Source organism: Equus quagga, chromosome 10 (assembly GCF_021613505.1).
Source record: "Equus quagga isolate Etosha38 chromosome 10, UCLA_HA_Equagga_1.0, whole genome shotgun sequence".
NCBI classification, from domain to species: Eukaryota; Metazoa; Chordata; class Mammalia; order Perissodactyla; family Equidae; genus Equus; species Equus quagga.
The window spans coordinates 115,628,555-115,650,662 of record NC_060276.1 but is presented as its reverse complement, the minus strand read 5'-3'; the positions used below and the strand labels follow the sequence as shown (position 1 = coordinate 115,650,662).

The following is a 22,108-nucleotide window of genomic DNA, read 5'->3' as shown; positions in this document are numbered from 1 at the left end:
CGGCTGCTTTTCCTCTACCGTCACAGAGTTGAGTAGTTGCTACAGAGACCACTATATGGCTCGCAACCCGTAAAATATTCACCATCTGACCTTTATGGAAAAGGTGCCGAGCACTGCGACTACAGCATTGGCTGCCAATCCTGGCTGCATTTTATAATCACTTCAAAAAAAAAAAGTACAGGGTAGTGAGCCACACTCTAGGCCTTCTCATCCCCAATCTTTCAGGATGAGATCAAGGAATCAGCATTTGTAAAAAACGTGCTTTTAATGCTCAACCAAGTTAAGAATCACTGCATTACACCATGCTGCATGTAAAGCACATTGCCTTGAAAACACATTTCAGGCTATAAGTGCATTTTTATATGGGATATGAGACTGGCTGAAGCCCTCCAGACCAGTGCTCCACACACTTTTGAATCCCCTGGAGGGGCTTGTTAGGACTCCGATTGCTGAGTCCCACCCCCAGAGATTCTGATGAGCAGGTCTGGGGTGGGGCTGGAGAACTGGCGTTTCTAACAAGCTTGCAGGTGGAGCTGATGCTGCAGACCCCTGACTACACTCTGCACGGCACTGACCTACATCAAAAGGGCTTTTGTCTCAAATGAGAGAAAGTCAAGTCTTGTGAGCCATGGGATGGGGTTGGGGATAGATTTATAGACCAACTGCTGGGATTGTTCCAGACCACACTGTAAAAACCCTCACTCTTCGGCTCCAGTCATCCTTGTCCTCCCCTCCTCCACTCCATCTGTGAGACTCGAAATCAAGCCATTCTTATTCTGGATCTCCACTCCTGTATAGGTTTTCTTTCATTGTAGTTTTAAATTCCCTGGAGAATATTTTGAATCTTGTAAAATAATTGTGTTTTGACTGTAGAGAGGCAGGATGGTGGATGTGAGAAAGTTTCAGGCATAAAAGAAAATGAATTATGTGCTGCATAGTGGTACAAAAACCCAGCAGAAGTTGAATAAATATTTGTGGAAATCATGGATGCAAAAACAACATGATGAAAAGGCAACAGAGACAGGCAGACAGTGGGACTTGGAACCACAAAAATGATTTTTATTTAGAACCAGAAAGCAACAGCAATTGCGAGAATATTCTGGGCTGAGGGCTTGGCAGTGTGACTCAAGTACCAGGGATTGAACTGACTTTTCATTTCCAAACTAAGCAAATCACAGCTAGATCTTCATGACACTTATCAGTGGATTCCCATTTACACAGGTTTCAATTGCTTTTCAGATTTCAGATTTTTGTAAATATTTTTAAAAGTGAAGGAGCCACTGCAGTGAAGGTTTTGAATTGAATCGGTGTCCCTTTCCTTTTTTCATTTTTATTTTTCGGGTATATTAGGCATTGAGTCAATTACAGGAAAAGTAAAAGATATTTGTGAGAGTTTTGCTTTAAAAAGTCCCCCCCAAACCAAGAGTTTCTCAACTACAGTACTATTGATATTTTGGGCTGCATCATTCTTTGTCCTGGGGAGCGGGGGCGGCTGTGCCATGCATTGTAGGATGTTTAGCAGCATCCCTGGTCTCTACCCACCAGATGCCAGTGGCGCCCTCCCCCAAGTTGGGACAACCAAAAATGACTCCAGACATTGCCAAATTGCCCCCTTGTTGAGAAGCACCATTTAAAACACATCCTCCCGCCCCCATCGTCTTTGTATCCTTTTAAACATTTTATAAGGGTAGACCAGATCGTCAACTTCCCAACACCAAAGCACATAGACGCGAGCAATATGCGTGTCTCTCTGCAGGCATAGCATATGTGCCTGGAGCTGAAGCAGATTCCACATTCAATGGAGGGCGCTGGTTCAATTCTTCAGGAAGTTTAAGGTCAATATATCAGTACCATAATAAAAAAGCCTGCTTGTCATCGGGCCTTTTCCTCTTTTCCAGCAGAAACCATCATCATTTGCAGTTTTTGAAGTCATTTTCTTTTAAAGCTGGGAAGAAAATCTTCACCTAGGCCCACTCTCATCTTAATCCATTTAGATTCCTACTTGAATTATATGGCCAGCCACTGTCAACATTGGATCCAAGTTTCTTCATTTATATCCACCAGGAAGAGAGGTACCATGTTTCGGAGTTCTGAGGACTGGCTACATAATTTGCAAGGCCCAGTGCAAAATGAAAATGCAGGCCCCTTGTTCAAAAATTATTAGGAATTTCAAGACGGTGACAGCAGAGCACTAAACCAAGCACTGGGCACTTCTGGGCCCACGGCCCTGGGCAACTGCACGGTTCGTATACCCACGACCTCGGACCTGGCGGCGTCGGTCGGTGCTGCATCGATTTTGTTGTATTGATTTAATGGGCACTGCCGTCTCTTTCTCCCTTGTATCGCAGTGTTTCTTGCTGTGAAGTGAGGACCTCTAAAACAAAATACCATGACCCCGATCCAGTTAAAGAATTGTACTGCAGCAAACGTTTCTAGCATATATTTTTTAGGCTTGCAAAAAATCCACATGGAAATCTTTTCTACATCATTACAGTAATGAAAGTAAACACTGTGGCCTTTCACCACATACATATTTTCCTGTAAATATGACAACACGGAAATAGTAACTGCTATTATCCACAGTGTTTTTAAGTTAGCAAGGAGTGAGACTTCCACAACAAAATTATAACATAATCCTTCTCGTCCTTAGAAAAATAGCCAAAACATAACCTAAACAGCTGGCAGTGAAAATTTGAGTAGTAACTTCTTTATATTGAAAAACATTATATCCACGGAAATATTGTCCTTCTGGTAAATGCTTTACATTAACATCATAAGGCAAACTGTAGCATTTATTGGTACCTGGAAACCATGATTTTCAAAACTCAGAAGCTGAGTTTTAGACCCTTTTATTTAAAACCTGTTAGTGTACAAAGTGCATTAAAATATCTATTACCCAGCTACCGAAAACAGTATGTGAAAATTACTGAGACAACCGTTTCAGTTTATTCAGGGAAGGCAAATACACATTGCTTTTATATTGTAAAAAAAAAAAAAAAAAATCAGTAAGTTTCCAGAGAATGATTAATTGTTTTCCATTGAGGTGTCCATCTTTTAGATGTGAAATTGTCCTAAGTAGCTATCAAAATATTCCTCTGGGTATAAATAATATAGGAAATATATAGACTCTATCTGTTAAAAGGAGAGCATCTGCCAGTGAGGAGGACAGAAGCACCCTGGAAGCCGCCCGTGAAGTCCAGACTCGCAAACACAAAACGTGAGGCTGAAACCGCGGGTCTTTGGACGGATTTCAGGGAAACAACTGGTTGATTTGGTTAAAAACAAAATCACTAAAAACAATGCCTAACTCCAGCAGTCTGTTCAGTCAAAATGGCCGACTCAGTAGCCCAGATAAATATTTTAGCAAATGTAACTGTTTATAGACGTCACGCCCTTCATCAGGGTAGAACCAATGCCGGACCCCAGGTCCAAAGACTGCTTGAGAAAGCCTTCCCTCACGGGCCCTGCTGACGCGCCAGGTGAGCCTGCCAAGCATCCCATCCGATATCCTACTAGCAGGTTCTCTCAGCAGGTTCCAGCAGGGGAATAGCAAGTTTGATTTCTTTTTGTCTTACAACTCTATGGTAAACTACACTAGAATATACAGAGGGCCTTCTACACCTTTCAAGATGTGTTTAACAAAGGTCTGTGTGTAATAACTTTGGAGGTACTAGTGAGCAGTACGCAACATCCCTTGTCCTTACCGACTCATAAATATTAAGTGTTTTCCGGGTGACTTATATTTGGACGTGCTAGTGGTGGTAGGGGCCATGTGTTGATGTCCTGGAGAGCAAAATCAATCCACAGTGGTGCCGCTGTTTGTGACAGAAGATGTTTATCTCCTCAGCCCCAGCAACAGACGAAATATGATTTGGGGGAGGGGAAACAGGACAGCTATTAAATATAGTGAAGAAAGTTCACAGGTCTAAAGAATCTAGTAAAAGGAAGAACGAAATAGATTTATATCATGAAATAGAATCCTACTTCTGATAAAACACCTCAGCCCGGATTTCTGAATAATCAGTAGGATTCAAAGTGACTTACTTTCAATTGCAATCTCATTCTTAATGTTCTCCCAGAATCCTTAATCCTGGGAAAAGCAGGGCAAAATACAGCCAAAGGTTTCAGAACCCTGCTATCCAACATTATCTCAGCAGCCATCAGAGGGCAAGTGAAGACTTCACCACGGCAGATTCCAAGCTCCAAAGTCAATTCTTTCCATTCTCCGTTTTGCTCTCCATCCTAGCTGATCTAATCAAAGTTTCTGGCATTGCAGTTAGAACACTTCAAAATAAACCAGAGTAAGAATGCTCGTTTACTTCCCTACTAGGCTCAAAACTACTTTTTATTTTTAAGATAGTTGCATATTTTGTTTATGCACCGTTGAAGTGACAGGACCTACGGTGGGATCAGTATGACATACGATGAGGTGAGAAAGTGAATAAGCATATGGAACTACAAAAGAGGTCTTTCTCAAGCCCACAGACTGTGATGAAATAAAGGCTGCAAAGGGCTGGTGAACTTATGGGCCTCTTAATGTGCACAAGAAAATAATTCTAAGAGTTGTAATCCTGGTTATGTTTCTTTTATAAATAATCTATAAATTTTCCTGTAAATACAAAAAAAATTTGAAGAAATTATTAAAGCCTGTACTTAATACAAAACACAGTAAAAGGGGGGAATTGCCCATTTTGAGTCCTATCTTAGCTGATTTCTGGACACTTTTCGGCGGGATTTAATCACACTCGTGAAGCCTGTGCTTTCTCTGTCCCCTAAATGGTGGCCATAACCCTTTTTATTCCCTAGAAAGCAGCTCCACGTGGCCAGGTGCTCAGGGCAGTTGCTCTGTGCAGTCCAGATGGTCTGGGATGGGAAGGCCAGTTATAATGGTCAAGCATTTGTTCCACACGGTGAAGGTGGGGCACACAGGCTGTGAGAATGTGATGTCAAAGGTGTAGAGGTGGATGGAGTTCAAAGCATCGTAGAAAGCGATGGAGCCGTTATCATAGTCTAGCAGGATGCCAACGCGCCGGAGGTGGGGGGCTGGCTCAATGGGGATTTCCTTGCTGTTGTGTCTTACCACCCAGTTATTGTGACATCGACACAGTGCCCAGGAAGCAGAGTTCTTCCCAATCCACTCGTGCTTCGGGGCTGATTTGTAAGCAAGGCCAATGGCATACCTGCAGACACAAAACAGCGACAACAAAAACAATGAGCCATTTTGCACATGTATGTTAAATCCTTTCTATAGTCCTCAGGGGTCATGAAAACATGATCCTCTATTGTCTCCTGTTCATTCTCCTTCAGTGAAAGCTTGGCAAGAACCCTGACACATGTGTTCCTCATCTTCTTCCCTCCCAAACATACAGTGGGAGGAAAGGGGCCATTGTATTTCTCTACATTCCTATTTTCAGATCGGACATTACAAGAGAATTTGCACTTTGTGTTCTACTGCCTTTTTTCTAACCCTCATGAAGACACAATGAACTCTCTAGACCAGAGCTGTTCAATAGAACGTTCTGCAATGATTGAAATGTTCTGCTCTGTTCAATATGGTAGCCATATATGGCTATTGGGCACTGGAACTGTGGCTGGTGAGACTGAGGAACCAAACTTTAATTTTTTGTTTGTTTGTTTTTTTGGTTCATATTTTTTTTCTATTTTAATGGCTTTTTTTTAATTGAGTTAATGATAGCTTACAAACTTGTAAAATTTCAGTTGTATATTATTGATTGTCAGTCATGTTGCAGGTGCACCACTCAACCCCCTGTGCCCATCCCTCACCCCACCTCTCCCCTGGTAGCCACCAATCTGTTCTCTCTGTCTACATTTTTAAATTCCTCACATGAGCGGAGTCATACAGAGATTGTCCTTCTCTAACTGGCTTATTTCACTTAACATAATTCCCTCAAGGTCCATCCATGTTGTTGCAAATGGAATGATTTTGTTCTTTTTTTACGGCTGAGTAATATTCCATTGTATATATCATATCTTCTTTCATATACCCTATCTTCTTTATCCAATCATCTGTTGATGGGCACTTAGGTTGCTTCCACGTCTTGGCTATTGTAAATAATGCTGCAATAAACATTGGGGTACATAGGATTTTTGGAATTGCTGACTTCAAGCTCTTTGGATAGATACCCAGCAGTGGAATAGCTGGGTCATATGGTAGTTCTATTTTTAATTTTTTGAGGAATCTCCATACTGTTTTCCATAGTGGCTGCACCAGTTTGCATTCCCACCAGCAGTGTATGAGGGTTCCTGTTTCTCCACAACCTCTCCAACATTTGTTACTATTAGTTTTAGATATTTTTGTCATTCTAATGGGTGTAAGGTGATATCTTAATGTAGTTTTGATTTGCATTTCCCTGATGATCAGCGATGCTGAGCATCTTTTCATGTGCCTATTGGCCATCCGTATATATTCTCTGGAGAAATGTCTGTTCATGTCCCCTGCCCATTTTTTGATCGGGTTGTTTGATTTTTTGTTGTTGAGTTGTGTGAGTTCTTTATATATCATGGATATTAAGCCTTTGTCAGATATATGACTTGCACATATTTTTTCCCAGTTAGTGGGTGTTTTTTTTTTTGCTTCAATCCTGTTTTCATTTGCCTTGAAGAAGCTCTTTTGTCTGATGAAATCCCATTTGTTAATTCTTTCTATTATTTCCCTTCTCTGAGAAGACATGGTGTCTGAAAAGATCCTTTTAATACTGATGTCAGAGTGTACTGCCTACGTTTTCTTCTAGAAGCCTTATGGTTTCAGGTCTCACCTTTAGGTCTTTGATTCATTTTGAGTTTATTTTGGTGAATGGTGAGAAAGAATGGTCAATTTTCATTCTTTTGCATGTGGCTGTCCAGTTTTCCCAGCACCATTTGTTGAAAAGACTTTCTTTTCTCCATTGTATGCCCTCAGCTCCTTTGTCGAAGATTAGCTGTCCATAGATGTGTGGTTTTATTTCTGGGCTTTCAATTCTGTTCCATTGATCTGTGCACCTGTTTTTGTACCAGTACCATGCTGTTTTGATTACTGTAGCTTTGTAGTATGTTTTGAAGTCAGGGATTGTGATGCCTCCCGTTTTGTTCTTTTTTCTCAGGATTGCTTTAGCAATTCGGGGTCTTTTGTTGCCCCATATGAATTTTAGGATTCTTTGTTCTAATTCTGTAAAGAATGTCATTGGGATTCTGATTGGGATAGTGTTCCATCTGTAGATTGCTTTAGGTAGAACGGACATTTTAACTATGTTTATTCTTCCAATCCATGTACATGGAATGTCTTCCATCTCCTTATATCGTCATTCAATTCTCTCAGAAGGGCCTTGTAATTTTCATTGTATAGGTCCTTCACTTCCTTAGTTAAATTTATCCTGAGGTATTTTATTCTTTTTGTTGCGATTGTGAATGGTATTGTGTTCTTGAGTTCTTTTTCTGTTAGCTTGTTATTAGAATATAGAAATGCTACTGATTTATGCAAATTGATTTTATACCCTGCAACTTTGCTGTAGTTGTTGATTACTTCTAACAGTTTTCCAATGGATTCTTTGGGGTTTTCTATATGTAAGATCATGTCGTCTGCAAACAGCGAGAGTTTCACTTCTTCCCTCCCTATTTGGATTCCTTTTATTCCTTTTTCTTGCCTGATTGCTCTGGCCAGGACTTCCAGTCCTGTGTTAAATAAGAGTGGTAATAGAGGGCATCCTTGTCTTGTTCCTGTTTTCAGCGGGATGGCACTCAGTTTTTGCCCATTGAGTATGATGTTGGCTGTGGGTTTGTCATATATGGCCATTATTATGTTGAGGTAGTTTCCTTCTATGCACATTTTGTTCAGAGTTTTTATCATAAATGGCTGTTGGATCTTGTCAAATGCTTTCTCTGCATCTATTGAGATGATCATGTGGTTGTTACTCCTCAGTTTGTTGATGTGGTGCATCACGTTGATTGTTTTGCGGATGTTGAACCATCCCCGTGTCCCTGGTATGAATCCCACTTGATCATGATGTATGATCCTTTTGACGAGTTGCTGAATTCTGGTTGCCAAAATTTTGTTTAGAATTTTTGCATCTATGTTCATCAGTGATATTGGCCTGTAGTTCTCTTTTTTCGTGGTGTCCTTATCAGGCTTTGGTATCAGTGCGATGTTGGCCTCATAGAATGTGTTAGGAAGTGTTCCATCCTCCCTAATTTTTTGGAATAGCTAGGAAAGAATAGGTATTAAATCCTCTCTGCAAGTTTGGTAGAATTCCCCAGGAAAGCCATCTGGTCCTGGGGTTTTATTTTTTGGATGTTTTTGATTGCTGTTTCAATCTCTTTCCTTGTGGTTGGTCTGTTCAAATTGTCTGCATCTTCTTGAGTGAATTTTGGGAGATTGTAGGAATCCAAGAATTTATCCATTTCCTCTAGGTTATCCATTTTGTTGGCATATAATTTCTCGTAGTATTCTCTTATAATCCGTTGTATTTCTGCAGTCTGTTGTTATTTCTCCTCGCTCATTTCTGATTTTGTTTATTTGAGCTTTCTCCCTTTTTTTCTTTGCAAGTCTGGCTAGTGGTTTGTCAATTTTATTTGTCTTCTCAAAGAACCAGCTCTTTGTTTCATTGATCCTTTCTACCGCCTTTTTTGTTTCAATAGCATTTATTTCTGCTCTGATTCTTATTATTTCTCTCCTTCTGCTGACTTTGGGCTTTGTTTGTTCTTCTTTCTCTAATTCAGTTAGGTGTAGTTTAAGATTGCTTACTTGGGATTTTTCTTGTTTGTTAAGATGTGTCTGTATTGCAATGAATTTTCCTCTTAATACAGCTTTTGCTGTATCCCATATGAGTTGGTATGGCATGTTATCATTTTCATTTGTCTCCAGGTATTTTTTTATTTCTTCTTTAATTTCTTCAATGATCCATTGCTTGTTCAGTAGCGTATTGTTTAGTCTCCACATCCTTATGCCTTTCTCAGCTTTTTCCTTGTAATTAATTTCTAGCCTTATAGCATTATGATCAGAGAAGATGCTTGTTATTATTTCAATTTTTTAAAATTTGTAGAGGTTTTCCTTGTTTCCGAACATATGGTCTATCCTTGAGAATAGTCCATGCGCACTTGAGAAGAATGTGTATTCTGCTGTTTTAGGATGAAGCATTCTGTAAATGTCTATTAAGTCCAATTGTCTTAGTTTTTCATTTAGCTCCACTATTACCTTGTTGATTTTCTGTCTGGATGATGTGTCCATTGATGTGAGGGGGGTGTTGAGGTCCTCTACTATTATTGTGTTGTTTTTAAGATCTTCCTTTAGGTCTGTTAATACTTGCTTTATGAACTTTGGTGCTCCTGTGTTGGGTGCATAGATATTTATGAGCGTTATTTCTTCTTGATGAAGTGTCCCCTTGATCATTGTATATTGTCCCTCTGTGTCTCTCTTTACCTGCCTTATTTTGAAATCTGTTTTATCTGATATAAGTATTGCAACACCTGCTTTCTTTTGCTTGCTATTAGCTTGAAGTATTGTCTTCCACCCCTTCACTCTGAGCCTGTGTTTGTCCTTGGGGCTGAGGTGTGTTTCCTGGAGGCAACAAATTGTTGGATCTTGTTCTTTAATCCATTTTGCTACTCTGTGTCTTTTTATTGGAAAGTTCAATCCGTTTACATTGAGGGTGATTATTGATGCATGTGGACTTAATGCTGTCAATCTATCACTTATCTGGTTTTCCTGTATTACCTTTGTTTCTCGTCCTGTGTGTTTTAGCCTATCCATTGACTCTGCAAGTTCTTATGCTGGGATTCTTAGATTTTTCTTTATTTATGTTTTGTGGCTCTGTTCTGTTTTTTAGTTTAGTGGCTACCCTGAAGTTTGTATTTAGAATCTTGTGTATAATATAGTCTGTTCTCTGGTGGTCTCTTACTTACTTGGCCTAGACTAATTTAGTCCCTTTCCTCTTACCCTCCTAAATTATTATTTTGATTTCTTACTCCAACTCGTATTATGAGTTTGTAGTTAGAGTGATAAGATCGTCTTTGCTTTGGTAGTTTCCTTACCTTTATCCTAATGCTGTAGTTGAATATTTGCTGTCCTGTTCTGGTTCTATTTATCTGTCTCCCTACCTGTGGTTTGTGACCCCTTTCTCCCTTTTTTCTTTTTTCAGGTATGAGAGCCTTCTTGAGGATTTCTTGCAGTGGAGGACTTTTGGTTACAAATTCCCTTAACTTTTGTTTGTCTGGAAAAGATTTAATTTCTCCCTCATATCTGAAGGATATTCTTGCTAGATAGAGTATTCTTGGCTGAAGATTTTTAAAGTTTTGAATATGTCACTCCATTCTCTCCTAGCTTGTAAGGTTTCTGTAGAGAAATCTGCTGAAAGTCTGATAGGAGTTCCTTTGTAGGTTATTTTCTTCTGTCTTGCTGCCCTGAGTATTCTTTCTTTGTCTTTCATTTTTGCCATTTTTACTACCCTATGCCTTGCAGTAGGTCTTTTTACATTGACAAATCTAGGAGATCTGAAAGCTTCCTCCACACACGTTTCTCCCTCAATCCCTAGATTTGGGAAGTTCTCTTCTATTATTTCATTAAGCACACTTTCAGCTCCATTTTCCTTTTCCACGTTCTCAGGAATTCCGATGATCCTTAAATTCTTTCTCCTCATTGAACCCACTATTTCTCTGATATTTTCCTCATTTTTTTTAATCCTTAGTTCTCTTTCTTCCTCTGTCTGGAGCTATTCAGCCTGTATATCTTCGATTATGCTAATTTGCTCCTCTATGGTGTCTACCCAGGCATTCAGGGAATCCGTATTCTGTTTTATCTGGTCCATAGTATTTTTCATCTCTAGTAGTTCTGTTTGATTCTTCTTTATAGTTTCAATCTCTTTTGTGAAGTAACTCCGGAACTCATTGACTTGTTTCTCTATCTTTCCCTTTACCTCATTGAGTTTTTTGATGATAGCTACTCTGAACTCGTTTTCATTTAGTTTACCTATTTCCAAGTCCTCAGGACTTAATTCCATGCTTCTATTGTTTTCCTTCTGGTCTGGGGCTTTTATAAATTGCTGGATGGTAGAGGAGCGGTTTTTGCGCATGGTGGTAGAATTTGGTTGCAGTTACAGACTGTCGCCACTAGATGGGGGTCGAGAGCCGCATGTTCTGAGCTCTCCACCTTCAGGCAAGATGGCGGCGCCCAGCGTGGGTTGGGGGAGGAGGGGCAGTTTCTCTCACATGCTGATCTGGATTCCAATCAGCTCTCCTTCTCTGGTCTCCTGGGGGCCCTGGCTTGATGGGGTCCCCACGCATGGAAGCTTTCCCCCATTAGGGGTTTCCACTGCACCGGTGGCGGGAGTCCTGGACAATCCCCTGGTCGTGCGGCCCCTCCCCCGCTCCTTCCCGCACCCGCAGCAGCGATCCCAGTCTCTAGGGGAAGGAGCGAAGTTCTCTCCTATCCTGCTTCAGCTCCTCCCAGGCCAGCAGCAGCCTCTCTGTCCTCCTTCGTCTTGGTGCTGTAGGTCTCTGACGGTCTGACATTAGGTTTATTGGCTGAAATTCAGTTTTTCCAATCCTTTGTTGTAGTTTGGAGGGGAGAGTCCCCGGGTCAGCTCCCCCCACCATTTTGCTCCACCCCTTCCACCAAACTTTAATTTTAATTGTTAAATTATTTAAATAGCCATGTGTGGCCCATGGCTACCATACTGGACAGGACCACCCTAGACTTCTCCTTTCAACTTTCAATTTTTCAACTGACACTGTGTCTGTCATTTCCTACAATTTCAAGTGCACTTTGCAAAAAGCAAGCATCGAAAATAATTTTCATTTATGTGGTTAGGTTCCTTGTCATATCCCAGCCTCAGTTTTCTTATCTATACCACAGAGATGATGAGAGTCTCCATCTCTGAGGGTTACTTTGAGGAGTAAAGGAAAGAATACATGTAAAATCCTGGGGACAAGGCCAGAAATGGAATACTCAGTAACTGTTATTAGTAATGTGTCATTGGGCAAAAATAATAAAGTAAGTCCCAGAATCAGAATTTGAACCTAGGATGACTCAAAAGGCCACAAACTTAACATTCTCTAGTGCCTTCTCTCACCAGAAATTGTGTAATTCATCACTCCCGAGAACCCTTCTGATTATATTTCTTACTACATTAAAAAACATTCTGAATGTCTTTGAACAGATGGATATCCTGGTTATTCTAAATGTTCTCTTACTGCTCAAAAAAATGTTAAGAATTCTTTCTACAACGTTCTATGCTTCTTAATCTCTTTTTATCCTGCTGAGGTATGTCTCCGTAATATTTATAGTATTTCAGTTATTAAGGTAAGCAAACCCCATTATTGTTAATAAAGAGTGAATGATTCAGAGTTCAACTTTTAATATGTTATAGCAGAAACCAGTCTAAGTGGATATTGATATCTAGAACCTTACCCAATGCAGAGAGAAAAACTTCATTGGTCTTTGATAAAATGATATTCTTTGAAAAATCACGTGTTGGATTTAAAATGCAATCACTTTAAGAGTGGTGTGTTAAAAAAGATAATGAATATAACATGCCATCATTGAATTAAAAGAGAGGATGGAACTGATAATTCGTTAAGCCCACTATACCAGCCTGTCTGCTGTCAACTTGGCCTCCTCTCTTCTCTCTTGTAGATCTTGCTCGGCATTTCCCAGAATCCCCTTTCCAGTACTAGTAGTCTGGTGCAGGTTCTGCCATTGTGATGCCTTTGCACAAGATCCAGAAGCTCTAAGAGGAGGGAAACAGTCTTTTCCAGACAGCAGACAATAGAGGTGAGGTTTGTGGAAGCTTCCGGGTGAGCTCCTGGGTATACTTGCCTTTGGGCTGTGGGTAGTTTTCCAGCACCCACAGCTCATCGTGGCCTCGTGGACTGGAGCAGCAGGCTCCCTGACTTGCACTCCCAGCCCTTCCAGGGCTCCAGTAAGCCTCTGGGTCATTCCTCCTTGAAGCACCTAGAGTGATTTCTGTTTTTCTGCCGAACCCTCACTGAGACACTTGGGAAATGCTTTTGTTTTGCAATTTTAAGTATTTTCTCCAAAGGTGTTCTCTATTCCCTGGCAAACAGCATTTCCATTTTTCAGACAATTTGGAACCCGCATTTGCATTACAGAATAGCCATACGTCTGTGTTGTTTCGTTCTCATTGCTGCACACCATTTGTATCTTTTATTAAAGAACTTTGACGTTTATTTCCCATTTGAACCTTAACTGAACCCCCTATGAAGTAGCTGAGGCAGGTCTGACTGACTTCATTTAGCAAATGGGAAAACACAGAGAAAGTTAAAATTAGGAGCAAAAACCAGAATCTGGCCCCTCCTCCTTGACTTCTGGCCCAGTAGTCTTTGCGTGAACCCACGTTTAGTTAACACCATTTCATAAAACACCAAGTGCACATTAACAGCATTAGAGAGTAAGAAAATAACTATGTGTATAGTCCATTAAGCAAAGGAAAATACCATTATATTATCATTAATCTGTAAAACTATGTACATATTTCCACTGAGCTTGAAAAGTGCAGGCAGAAGGTAATGTTCCATTAAGTTACGCAGTGAGACTCAGAGAATTCAAAAAGTATAAAAATTATGTTTCTCAGAGCAATGTTAACATGCCCCATTGCACAGATCATAACATATATGTTAATTTAAAGTCAGGACTATATTTCACAGGAAAATATATGTGTCATTAGCTGTTGCAAGTCAAGGCATCATAGGCATCTGATCATTGGAGTCACCCCTTCCTCGCTAACATCTCCCAGGAAATGTTAAACTAATTCCTACATGAGAGTTTTCTGCAATTGACACAATCAGGTTTGCAAAGAACCAAAGTGTGGCAATTAATTTTACAATTTTTCCCCCCTCAAGAGTTGGTTTGACATCTGGAGGGCGTTTTCAAGGTAATGCTGATCTGTGTTTACATCACTGAAGTGGGCTGGGGGAATTCCCCGCACCATTCATCAATGGGAATGAGATCATAACGATCAGGTATCATTTATCATAAATAATTATTAATGGGCTTGGAATTATTTAGACACTGGATTCCATCCCAGATTAATACAGCACGTTAATTAACTAGAAATGTTTGCTTTTTGCACCTGCACAAATTCATTGTATTTTCCTTTGGGCTTTTATCTCACCCCAGTGCAGTTAAAGACTGTAAATGCCAGCCTGGCCCAGAGCCGAGTGGGGCGGAAGGATCTGTACTCCATCCTCCAGCAGGATGTTGGAAGAGAAAAAGGTTCTGGGCAAAGAGAATTGTGAGGATCACAACAGAAGAAAATCTACTTGCTTGGCCAATACAGACACCATGGTTGGGAGAAATGAGACACTTTTGACTTTACTCAGATTTCAGCTGACTTGCCCAGCACTATCAGGGACTTAGACACAACGCATTATGTGCATAGATTTGAATTGAAAGTTTTTTTTTTTATAATAAATAAGTGTTTGAGCATCTTTATATCAAAAATAACACAGTTATAATACTATCTTCAAGTTATGCAGTTTTGAGTTTTATTTTTTTAAAGGATGGATTAAGCTGTTACTCATTAAGTACACCACTATAAGCTCTAAGGAGTGACTCTAATGTTTCAAAAATATAACGTGGAGGTTAAGAGCAGGGATCAGCAAACTACAAGCCATGGGCCCAATCTGGCCCTCTGCTTGTTATTATGAATGAAGTTTTATTGGCACCCAGCCACACCCATTTGTGGATGTGTGGTCTACGGCTGCCTTCCCACTACAACAGTAGAGTTCAGTAGTTGTAACAAAAATCATCAGGCCTGCAAAACTAGAAATATTGGCTCTCTGGCCTTTTACAGACAACATTTGCGGATGCTTGCTTAAGAGCTTGCACCCTCAGTACAGACTTCCTAACTCCGTCACCCATGAGCTTTGTGACCTCAGGCATGTGTCTCAGTCATCTCATCTGTAAAACGGGACACTAGCACCTACCTTTGTTAGGTTGAATAAATGAGTTATCATCTGTAAAATGTTTAGACCAGTGCCTGGCACATAGTTGTGCTAGATGAGGGCTTGTTAAATAAAAATAAAATAGCTCCCTTTTGGAGCAATAGCAAGCAGGCACATGAGACCAACAGCCAGAGGAAGGGGTGCAGGCTGTGGGATAGGCAAGGTCAGCTCTGGGAGGCTAAATTGGCATGGTAAACTAATTCTAACATAGACTGCATCCTGGCCTTTGCCCTTAGACCTAAAGAACTCAGTGCACTAAAGTCACTGGGCTGGATCTAGCCAGAACTTTTTTTTTTCAATGAAGAAGATTGTTCCTGAGCTAACATCTGTACCCATCACCCTCTATTTTGTATGTGGGACACTGCCACAGCATGGCTTGATGAGTGGTGCATAGGTCTGCACCTGGGATCCGAACCCATGAGCCCTGGGCTGCCGAACTGGAGTGCGTGAACTTAACCACTACGCCACCAGGCTGGCCCCTACCAGACCTTTTGAAATGATTTCCAGCCAATGATCACTGCTCCATCCCCAGCCCTCAGCTATTTGCACCAACTGGCCCAGTCTAGAATCACAAAATGTCCAAGGCAACAGAAATCAGTTTTTAAAATGTTGAAGAGTAACGTTTTAGAGTAGGAATTGGCAAACTTTTTCTGTAAAGGGCCAGAGAGTTTTGCCTTTGTAGACCATTGGATTCTATCTTAACTGCTCAACTCTGCTGTGTAGCTCAAAGGCAGCCATGGACAATATGGAAAAGAACGGGCATGGCTATGTTCCCATAAAACTTTGTTTACCAAAACAAGCAGTGGGCTAGGTTTGGCCCAAGGGATGTAGTCTGCTGACCCTTTTTAAGCATAAAAGAGAAGCTCTTCCAGGGACTAGGACTCTATCATCTTAGCTGCAATTCTTGCCATAAATGAAAAATGGACAGATTTAAAACAAAGGTTTTTCTATTGGTTGAATGGTAGATTAGATGACTGCTTGGCAAATATTCACTCCCTCCTCTCACCTCCATGGGAGGAATATACTTCCCTGCACCATTGGCTTTGGGCTTGGCCATATAACTGGCTTTGGCCAGTGAGAAATTAGTAGACATGATGCAAGCAGAGGCTTAAAATGTGCTTGCATAGTTGGGCTTGTATTCTTGGGCTCCTTAAGAAGGGCACAGCCTGGGTAGGCCACACATCCAAGGAGGATGAAGAGACATATAGAACAGACCTAGATCCAACCTACAGCTTAAAGCAAAGCCCAGCTGAGATTAGCTTTGATCAGCTAATCCACAGATGTGGGAGTTGGTGAGGAATAATAAATAATTGTTTGAAGCCACTGAATTTTGGGGTGTTTGTTATGCAGCATTACCATAGCAACAGCTGACTGATAAAGCTTTTCTGCATATTATTCTTTAAGATGGACCCTGGTACGGGTCAATGCTCTGACCAAGTACAGAATGAGATGTGCCTTTTTATAATTGGATGACAATAGATATAATTGCCTACCAGGTACTTCCACTTATGACCACTTCCCAGTAATGCCGGCCACTATCAATGAACACGTTTCCAGCTACGCCATAGCTCCCTTGGCTGGTGAAGCGTTCAGGTGTGTGACTCTTTTTGGATGATGACTCATCACGTTCTACTGTCAAGTTATCATGTGACACTTTTAGCTTTCGATGTGCAGATTTGGGGTCCAGTTTAAATGGTTGGCCTGGAAACAAGTTTACAAAACAAAAAAAGGCAGAGAAAAAGGACTGTTTAGCATGACCAATAATATATTTTCAGAATCAGATTTAAAAAGCACAGTAAGATAGTGAATACAAACATGTCCCTGCCTTCACGAGCTCCCAGTCTGTCAGTTCTAAGATAGGGGATCCAAAGGTGCTGCGCTCCCTCGTCAGCAACAGCATGGGTCAGGATCAACCAGAACACATGGTATAAGCTATCCTCATGGTCAACCCTTGCCTTGTTCGATCCAGCCTAGGATGCATTCATGCTCAAGAGAATTCAGACCAGAAACCACATGAATCAAGGCTGCAGATTTTAACATATAGAATATTCTAAAATATTATTTTGAGATTTTTCAAAATTAAAGCATTACTCCCATGAGCTCAGAAGGACTATAAAATTGTGTACTTTACAGCCTACAAGATTAGAAAAAACACATGATAGCAACACCTGGATTTTCGACTCCTGAGTTTATTTATATATATAATAAGGCACTCTCTATTTCACTATTCACATTTGTGTTTTGAAGATTGAACCATTATAAAATCTTGGCAGAGTCACACCTAAACATCTTGTTGTAGCTGTTACTTCTTCGAGAATTCAACACTGGTTTGGAGGACTGCCTGTCATTCAACACCACATCAGGTATAAGGCATTTAAAGTCAGGAAATGAGTTACAAGCTGATGCGAATACCATGGTGTCCAAACTCCGCAGTCACTGGTGCAACTGGTAGGCCCATTCTGCCCAGTGTACAGGTCTCAGACAATCATAGGAAAAAGTTTGGTAAATTCAACTGTGGTAATACATGATGCTGGCTGAGAAACTGAGGCAGCGAGCATGGGGTAATGTGTGTTATGTCACATGCAGGTAGGCCAATGGATTTCCAATCACTGCTTGGATACAAACATGACACCAGCACCCCTAAAATCCTTTCTTTTAAGATCTGGGACCAGCATATTATTTCTGCAAGAGGCCAGATAGTAAACAAACATTTTCAGCTGTGATCACCATGTGGCCTCTTCTGTAGCTATTTAACTCTGCAGTTGTAGCAGGGAAGCAGCCATAGACAATAGGTAAATGGATGGGTGAGGCTGTGTGCCAATAAAACTTTATTTAAAAAAACAGGCAGCCAAATTTGGCCCATGGGCTATAGTTTGCTGACCCATTTTAGTTTTTTTTCCAGCGAAAAAAAAAAAAAAAAAAACCCCTTAAAGGGGGAGCTGAGAAAATCCCTAAGTGCTGAGCAGGGAGCAGGTATTCTCAGAGGCTGTAAGACCTGTTGGATTTTGGCTTGTCTTGTAAAAAAAAAAATATTGTCCTCAGGAATAATCATGCCAGTCAGCAACTATTAGGGATAGAGTATGAACTAAGACAAGAAGAGTATGAAGATAGTTTTGCCTAAGATATTTCACTTTTTAAAGGTGGGAGATAGATAGAATGTGTGTAAAAATAAGTGGACACTAATGGGTGGATTAGGAAGAAATTCCATAAAGGCACCCATCATTGAAAATGAAGGCCGTGTCCTGCTTGTCCTTCACAAAGTGAGGAATATCAGAATGTTACAGCCATCAGAAAGACTGGCCTGGTGATGATGAGCTGTGTCCTGCTTGCTTCCGCTCACATCCTCACCCACACACTTACAGAGCAGAGTCACGCCAGCTTAGGTCAGGCCCGACCCCCTGCATCCTCAGGGAGCAACTTGCATCTGCGCCCCAGATGTGTTTCCCAAATAAACCATCGCCTACTCTGTCCAAGTTCAAGGCTTTTGCTTCAATGAGGACAAATTAGTTCAGGGAACAAATTAATCATTTACTCTACTAAACAATTCATTGTAACATTTGTACACACAGGAGTTTGGCAAACTATAGCATGAAGGCCAAATCCAGTGCACCGTCTGTTTGTGAATAAAGTTTTACTGAAACACGGCCATGCCCATTTGCTTCTGCACTACAATGGCACAGTTGAATAACTGTGACCAGGACCGTCTGACCTGTTCAGCCCCAAATATTTACTATCTGGCACATTACAGGAAAAGTTTGCCAACCTCTTGTATATAATTTGATAACATCTGGTCAATGACTGCATGTCTAGAAATGAAGATGACATTACCTGTCTATATGAAACGAATAAATTATCTTTAGTAAAACTGATGAAGCACAAATAAGGTGTCTCAGAGATATATTCTACAGAATTAACCTCAGTGTATGCATTTCTTTTTTTTTCTGCGTAACCTCTAAAAATTCTTCTTCTTTACCAGTAGAAACATTGAGAGGAGAAATCAGCTTAATGTTTAAGAGAGTGTGTCTTAAACACATATATCTGGAGTAAGACAGTTATTTGACTACTGAAATCAAGGATTTTGATTCAATGAAGGTTCCTCCTGAAAAGCAGTTAATTGTTCCTGTTGACTGGCTGGCAACCCTGTAACATGGCTCGATACTGACACACTCCAATTTGCTTTCCTTTGAGAGGTCTTATACAAAGAAATACTGTGTTATATAACAGTATTTCTAGATCAAAAAGATGTAAAGAAAGAAGAGAGGATAAAACAAAACATATGTGGGCAGAGACAGAGAGAGGGAATTGATAGTGTTACAAGACGCATGTATAGGCCAGATCAGTCTTGTTGTGGGGGCTGTACTGAATATTGTAGAATGTTTCTCATCATCCCTGGCCTCTAACCAGTAGATACCAGTAGCATCCACCCCAGTTGTGATAATCAAAAACGTCTCCAGACTTTGCTCAATGTCCCCCAGAGGGGGAATTGCCTCTGATTGAGAATCACAGACTTAAGACAGATATCTGGAGTAAAAAAAAAAAAAAAAGAGAATTTCTGAAGAGTTATTAATTTGCTATTCTACTATGGACAACAATACTATTTGCCATGTACAGTGCCCCAGCTATGTGTCACGCTTTATAAGTACAGATTCTAATTCTCCCAAGAACCCCTCCAGGATTATTTATTTTAAAAATAAGAAGTCTGGAGTGCAGAGAGGTTGAGGGTCTCATAGTCCTTAAGGGGTAGAGTCAGTTTTGCAACCCAGAGGTATCTGATACAAAATTCACTACTCCACACTGCCTCTTTACTTGCTTTTTGAGGCTGTCAGCAATGCCTCAGACAGAGAAAAGGAAAAGAAAGGGGGATAGAGGCAGCTGACAGGAGAGTAGATGAGAGATGACAGCTCTGCTGAGCTCATGGCACTTACTATTTGTCTTCAACTTCCCAGGCTCACTGCTGCGGCTGCCCGCCTGGTTGATGGCCTTGACAATGAAGATGTATTTGGTGCCGCTCTGCAAACCATGGACTGTGTAGTGGTTCTGCTTGATGTTGGGCACGATCATCCAGCTATCGGCTGAGTTACACAGACCTGCAAAGCCAACCAGACATGGTGCAGTTCTTTGGCGCAAGCATGGGGCAATGTTTGCATAATTTTAAGGTTGCATAATTTTAGGTTATTTGAACCATAAATGGAGTGCTTTGTCACTTCTTAGGGAGACCACCAACAAACGTGAGTGCTCAGTGTCCTGCCTACAGTAGGAGGTCAACCTGTATTTACTATTATTATTATTATTATTATTTATCGAGGAAGATTAGCCCTGAGCTAACTACTGCGAATACTCCTCTTTTTGCTGAGGAAGACTGGCCCTGAGCTAACATCCATGCCCGTCTTCCTCTACTTTATACATGGGACGCCTACCACAGCATTGCTTTTGCCAAGAAGTGCCATGTCTGCACCTGGGATCCGAACTGGCGAACCCCAGGCTCCCGAGAAGCTGAACATGCGAACTTAACTGCTGCGCCACCGGGCCAGCCCCTGTATTTATTATTATATACTCCTACTGTGTGTTCTAAATTAAAACAACAATTAAAATTATTATATTGCAAATTCTATTCAGTGTGAATAGGGGCAGCAAAAGTGGTTCTGTCGGGGATCTTAAGCACTGTATATGTGCATGATGCGTTATTAGGTGCTGTGGGGATGAAATGAAAGCAGCAAGTAATCACTGATTCCTCTCCATGCACCCTCACCCCCATTCTCATTACAATGCTCATTAAATTTTGGATCTCATCAAATTCGAGACTCACAGAATGTGAGAAGAGACCTGAGTCATGTATGAGAAATTGGCTTCACTAACATAGATGTAGTAGATTGCATTTTTGCGTGTAATTCTTCACCCCGCCCTGGATCCAGGCCTAAGTGAGTTGGTAGTTGCTCCCTCTAAAGAGAGGGAATATATTCCCTCCTTACATGGCTTTCCATTTGGCCATGTGACTGACTTCTTTGGGTCAGCAGGATGAGGGTGAAATGACAATGTGCCAGTTCCAAGAGTAAGCATTACAAGGCCTTGAGAGTTTCTGTTGCCCCAATGTGCCTCTGTCATTGCCATGGGAAGAACATTCCCCAGATAGTCTGCTCATCCCAACAGACTGAGAGACACAGGGAACAGCTCTACCGTCCAGCCAATGCAGCAGCGAAGTCAACAGAGACTGGCAAGCTCCAACCCAATCTCTGACAGGGGAGCTAAGAAAACGATCATCAGGGTTGTTTGTGATCCAGCATTAGTGTGGCTGCAGTTAACTGATTCAGGAGACATAGTCCTAAGAGAACCCTGGAGCAGCGGCACCTATGGGCGGGTCTTAGAAAAGCACCAACAGGGATTTTGACCAGCTGCATCCCTAGCATGGCTGGTTTCAAAGTAGAGCAGGCTGCTGCTCTGGCTGCATTCTGCAGGATGTGGGTTGGGAAGCAGGCTGAGAATTTACGATGCTTGGAAGAATATGTAGGAAAAAGGAAGGCTGTTTTGTTTTGCAGCTGGCTGATGCTGAAAACATCTCTTTGGTATGGGGCCCAACTCTCCTCTCTCCCCTTTCCACCCATCAATCTCCACTCTAACAGAAACTTTTCCCAGCCCCCTGGTGACTGGTCAGTCATGAAGTTTCCTGACTCCAGTGAATTTCCTTCACCAGTTCTTGGTAGAGGGCTGGGCCCCTCCACTTCCTGAGGGGCTCTACACTCGCCTCCCCCTCCTTCCCTTTCAGTGGATTTGCAAGTCAAAGAGTTAGTTCTTTTGATCTTGAGGCAACTTATACCTTACCATACTCCCAAGAAGCAGTCCCTTAATCTTTCTTTGGTCTCACTTCTTTGAGAATCTAATAAAACATTTCTGTAGAAAGAAATTCACAAATGCATATCCATACCAGCCCACAAACATTTGCATAGCATTTCAAGATAGTCATGGCCCCATGACATCTGTCTTTGAATCCTACTAAATAATTTCTCCAATTTTTGAATTGAGCATTGATCACGGTAGTCTCATAGTTGAGAAGAACTTAAAAAGTATTTTGTCAACTGTGAAAATTCACCCCATATGATTGGTATCTTGGGTACATAGTATTTTCAAGCATACTTCAGTGAGTCTCTAAAATATATATATA

General features: G+C 41.1%; 1 protein-coding gene across 5 annotated transcripts in view; it reads right to left on the bottom strand.

Annotated features, from left to right (window-relative positions):
• Window positions 1-1,053: 1,053 nt before the first annotated feature.
• Window positions 1,054-22,108, bottom strand: part of MID1 (midline 1) — a 357,392-nt gene continuing 336,337 nt past the window's right edge. For 4 of the 5 annotated variants that reach the window (XM_046673833.1, XM_046673830.1, XM_046673832.1 and 1 more), the window contains exons 8-10: window positions 19,878-20,039; window positions 16,446-16,653; window positions 1,054-5,180 (exon numbers count right to left, since the gene is read on the bottom strand). In XM_046673833.1, the coding sequence (XP_046529789.1) occupies window positions 4,832-5,180; window positions 16,446-16,653; window positions 19,878-20,039 (719 nt within the window). In that variant the 3' untranslated portion in view covers window positions 1,054-4,831. The remainder of the gene's footprint in view (window positions 5,181-16,445; window positions 16,654-19,877; window positions 20,040-22,108) is intronic. The other variant, XR_006890368.1, reaches the window with a different exon arrangement.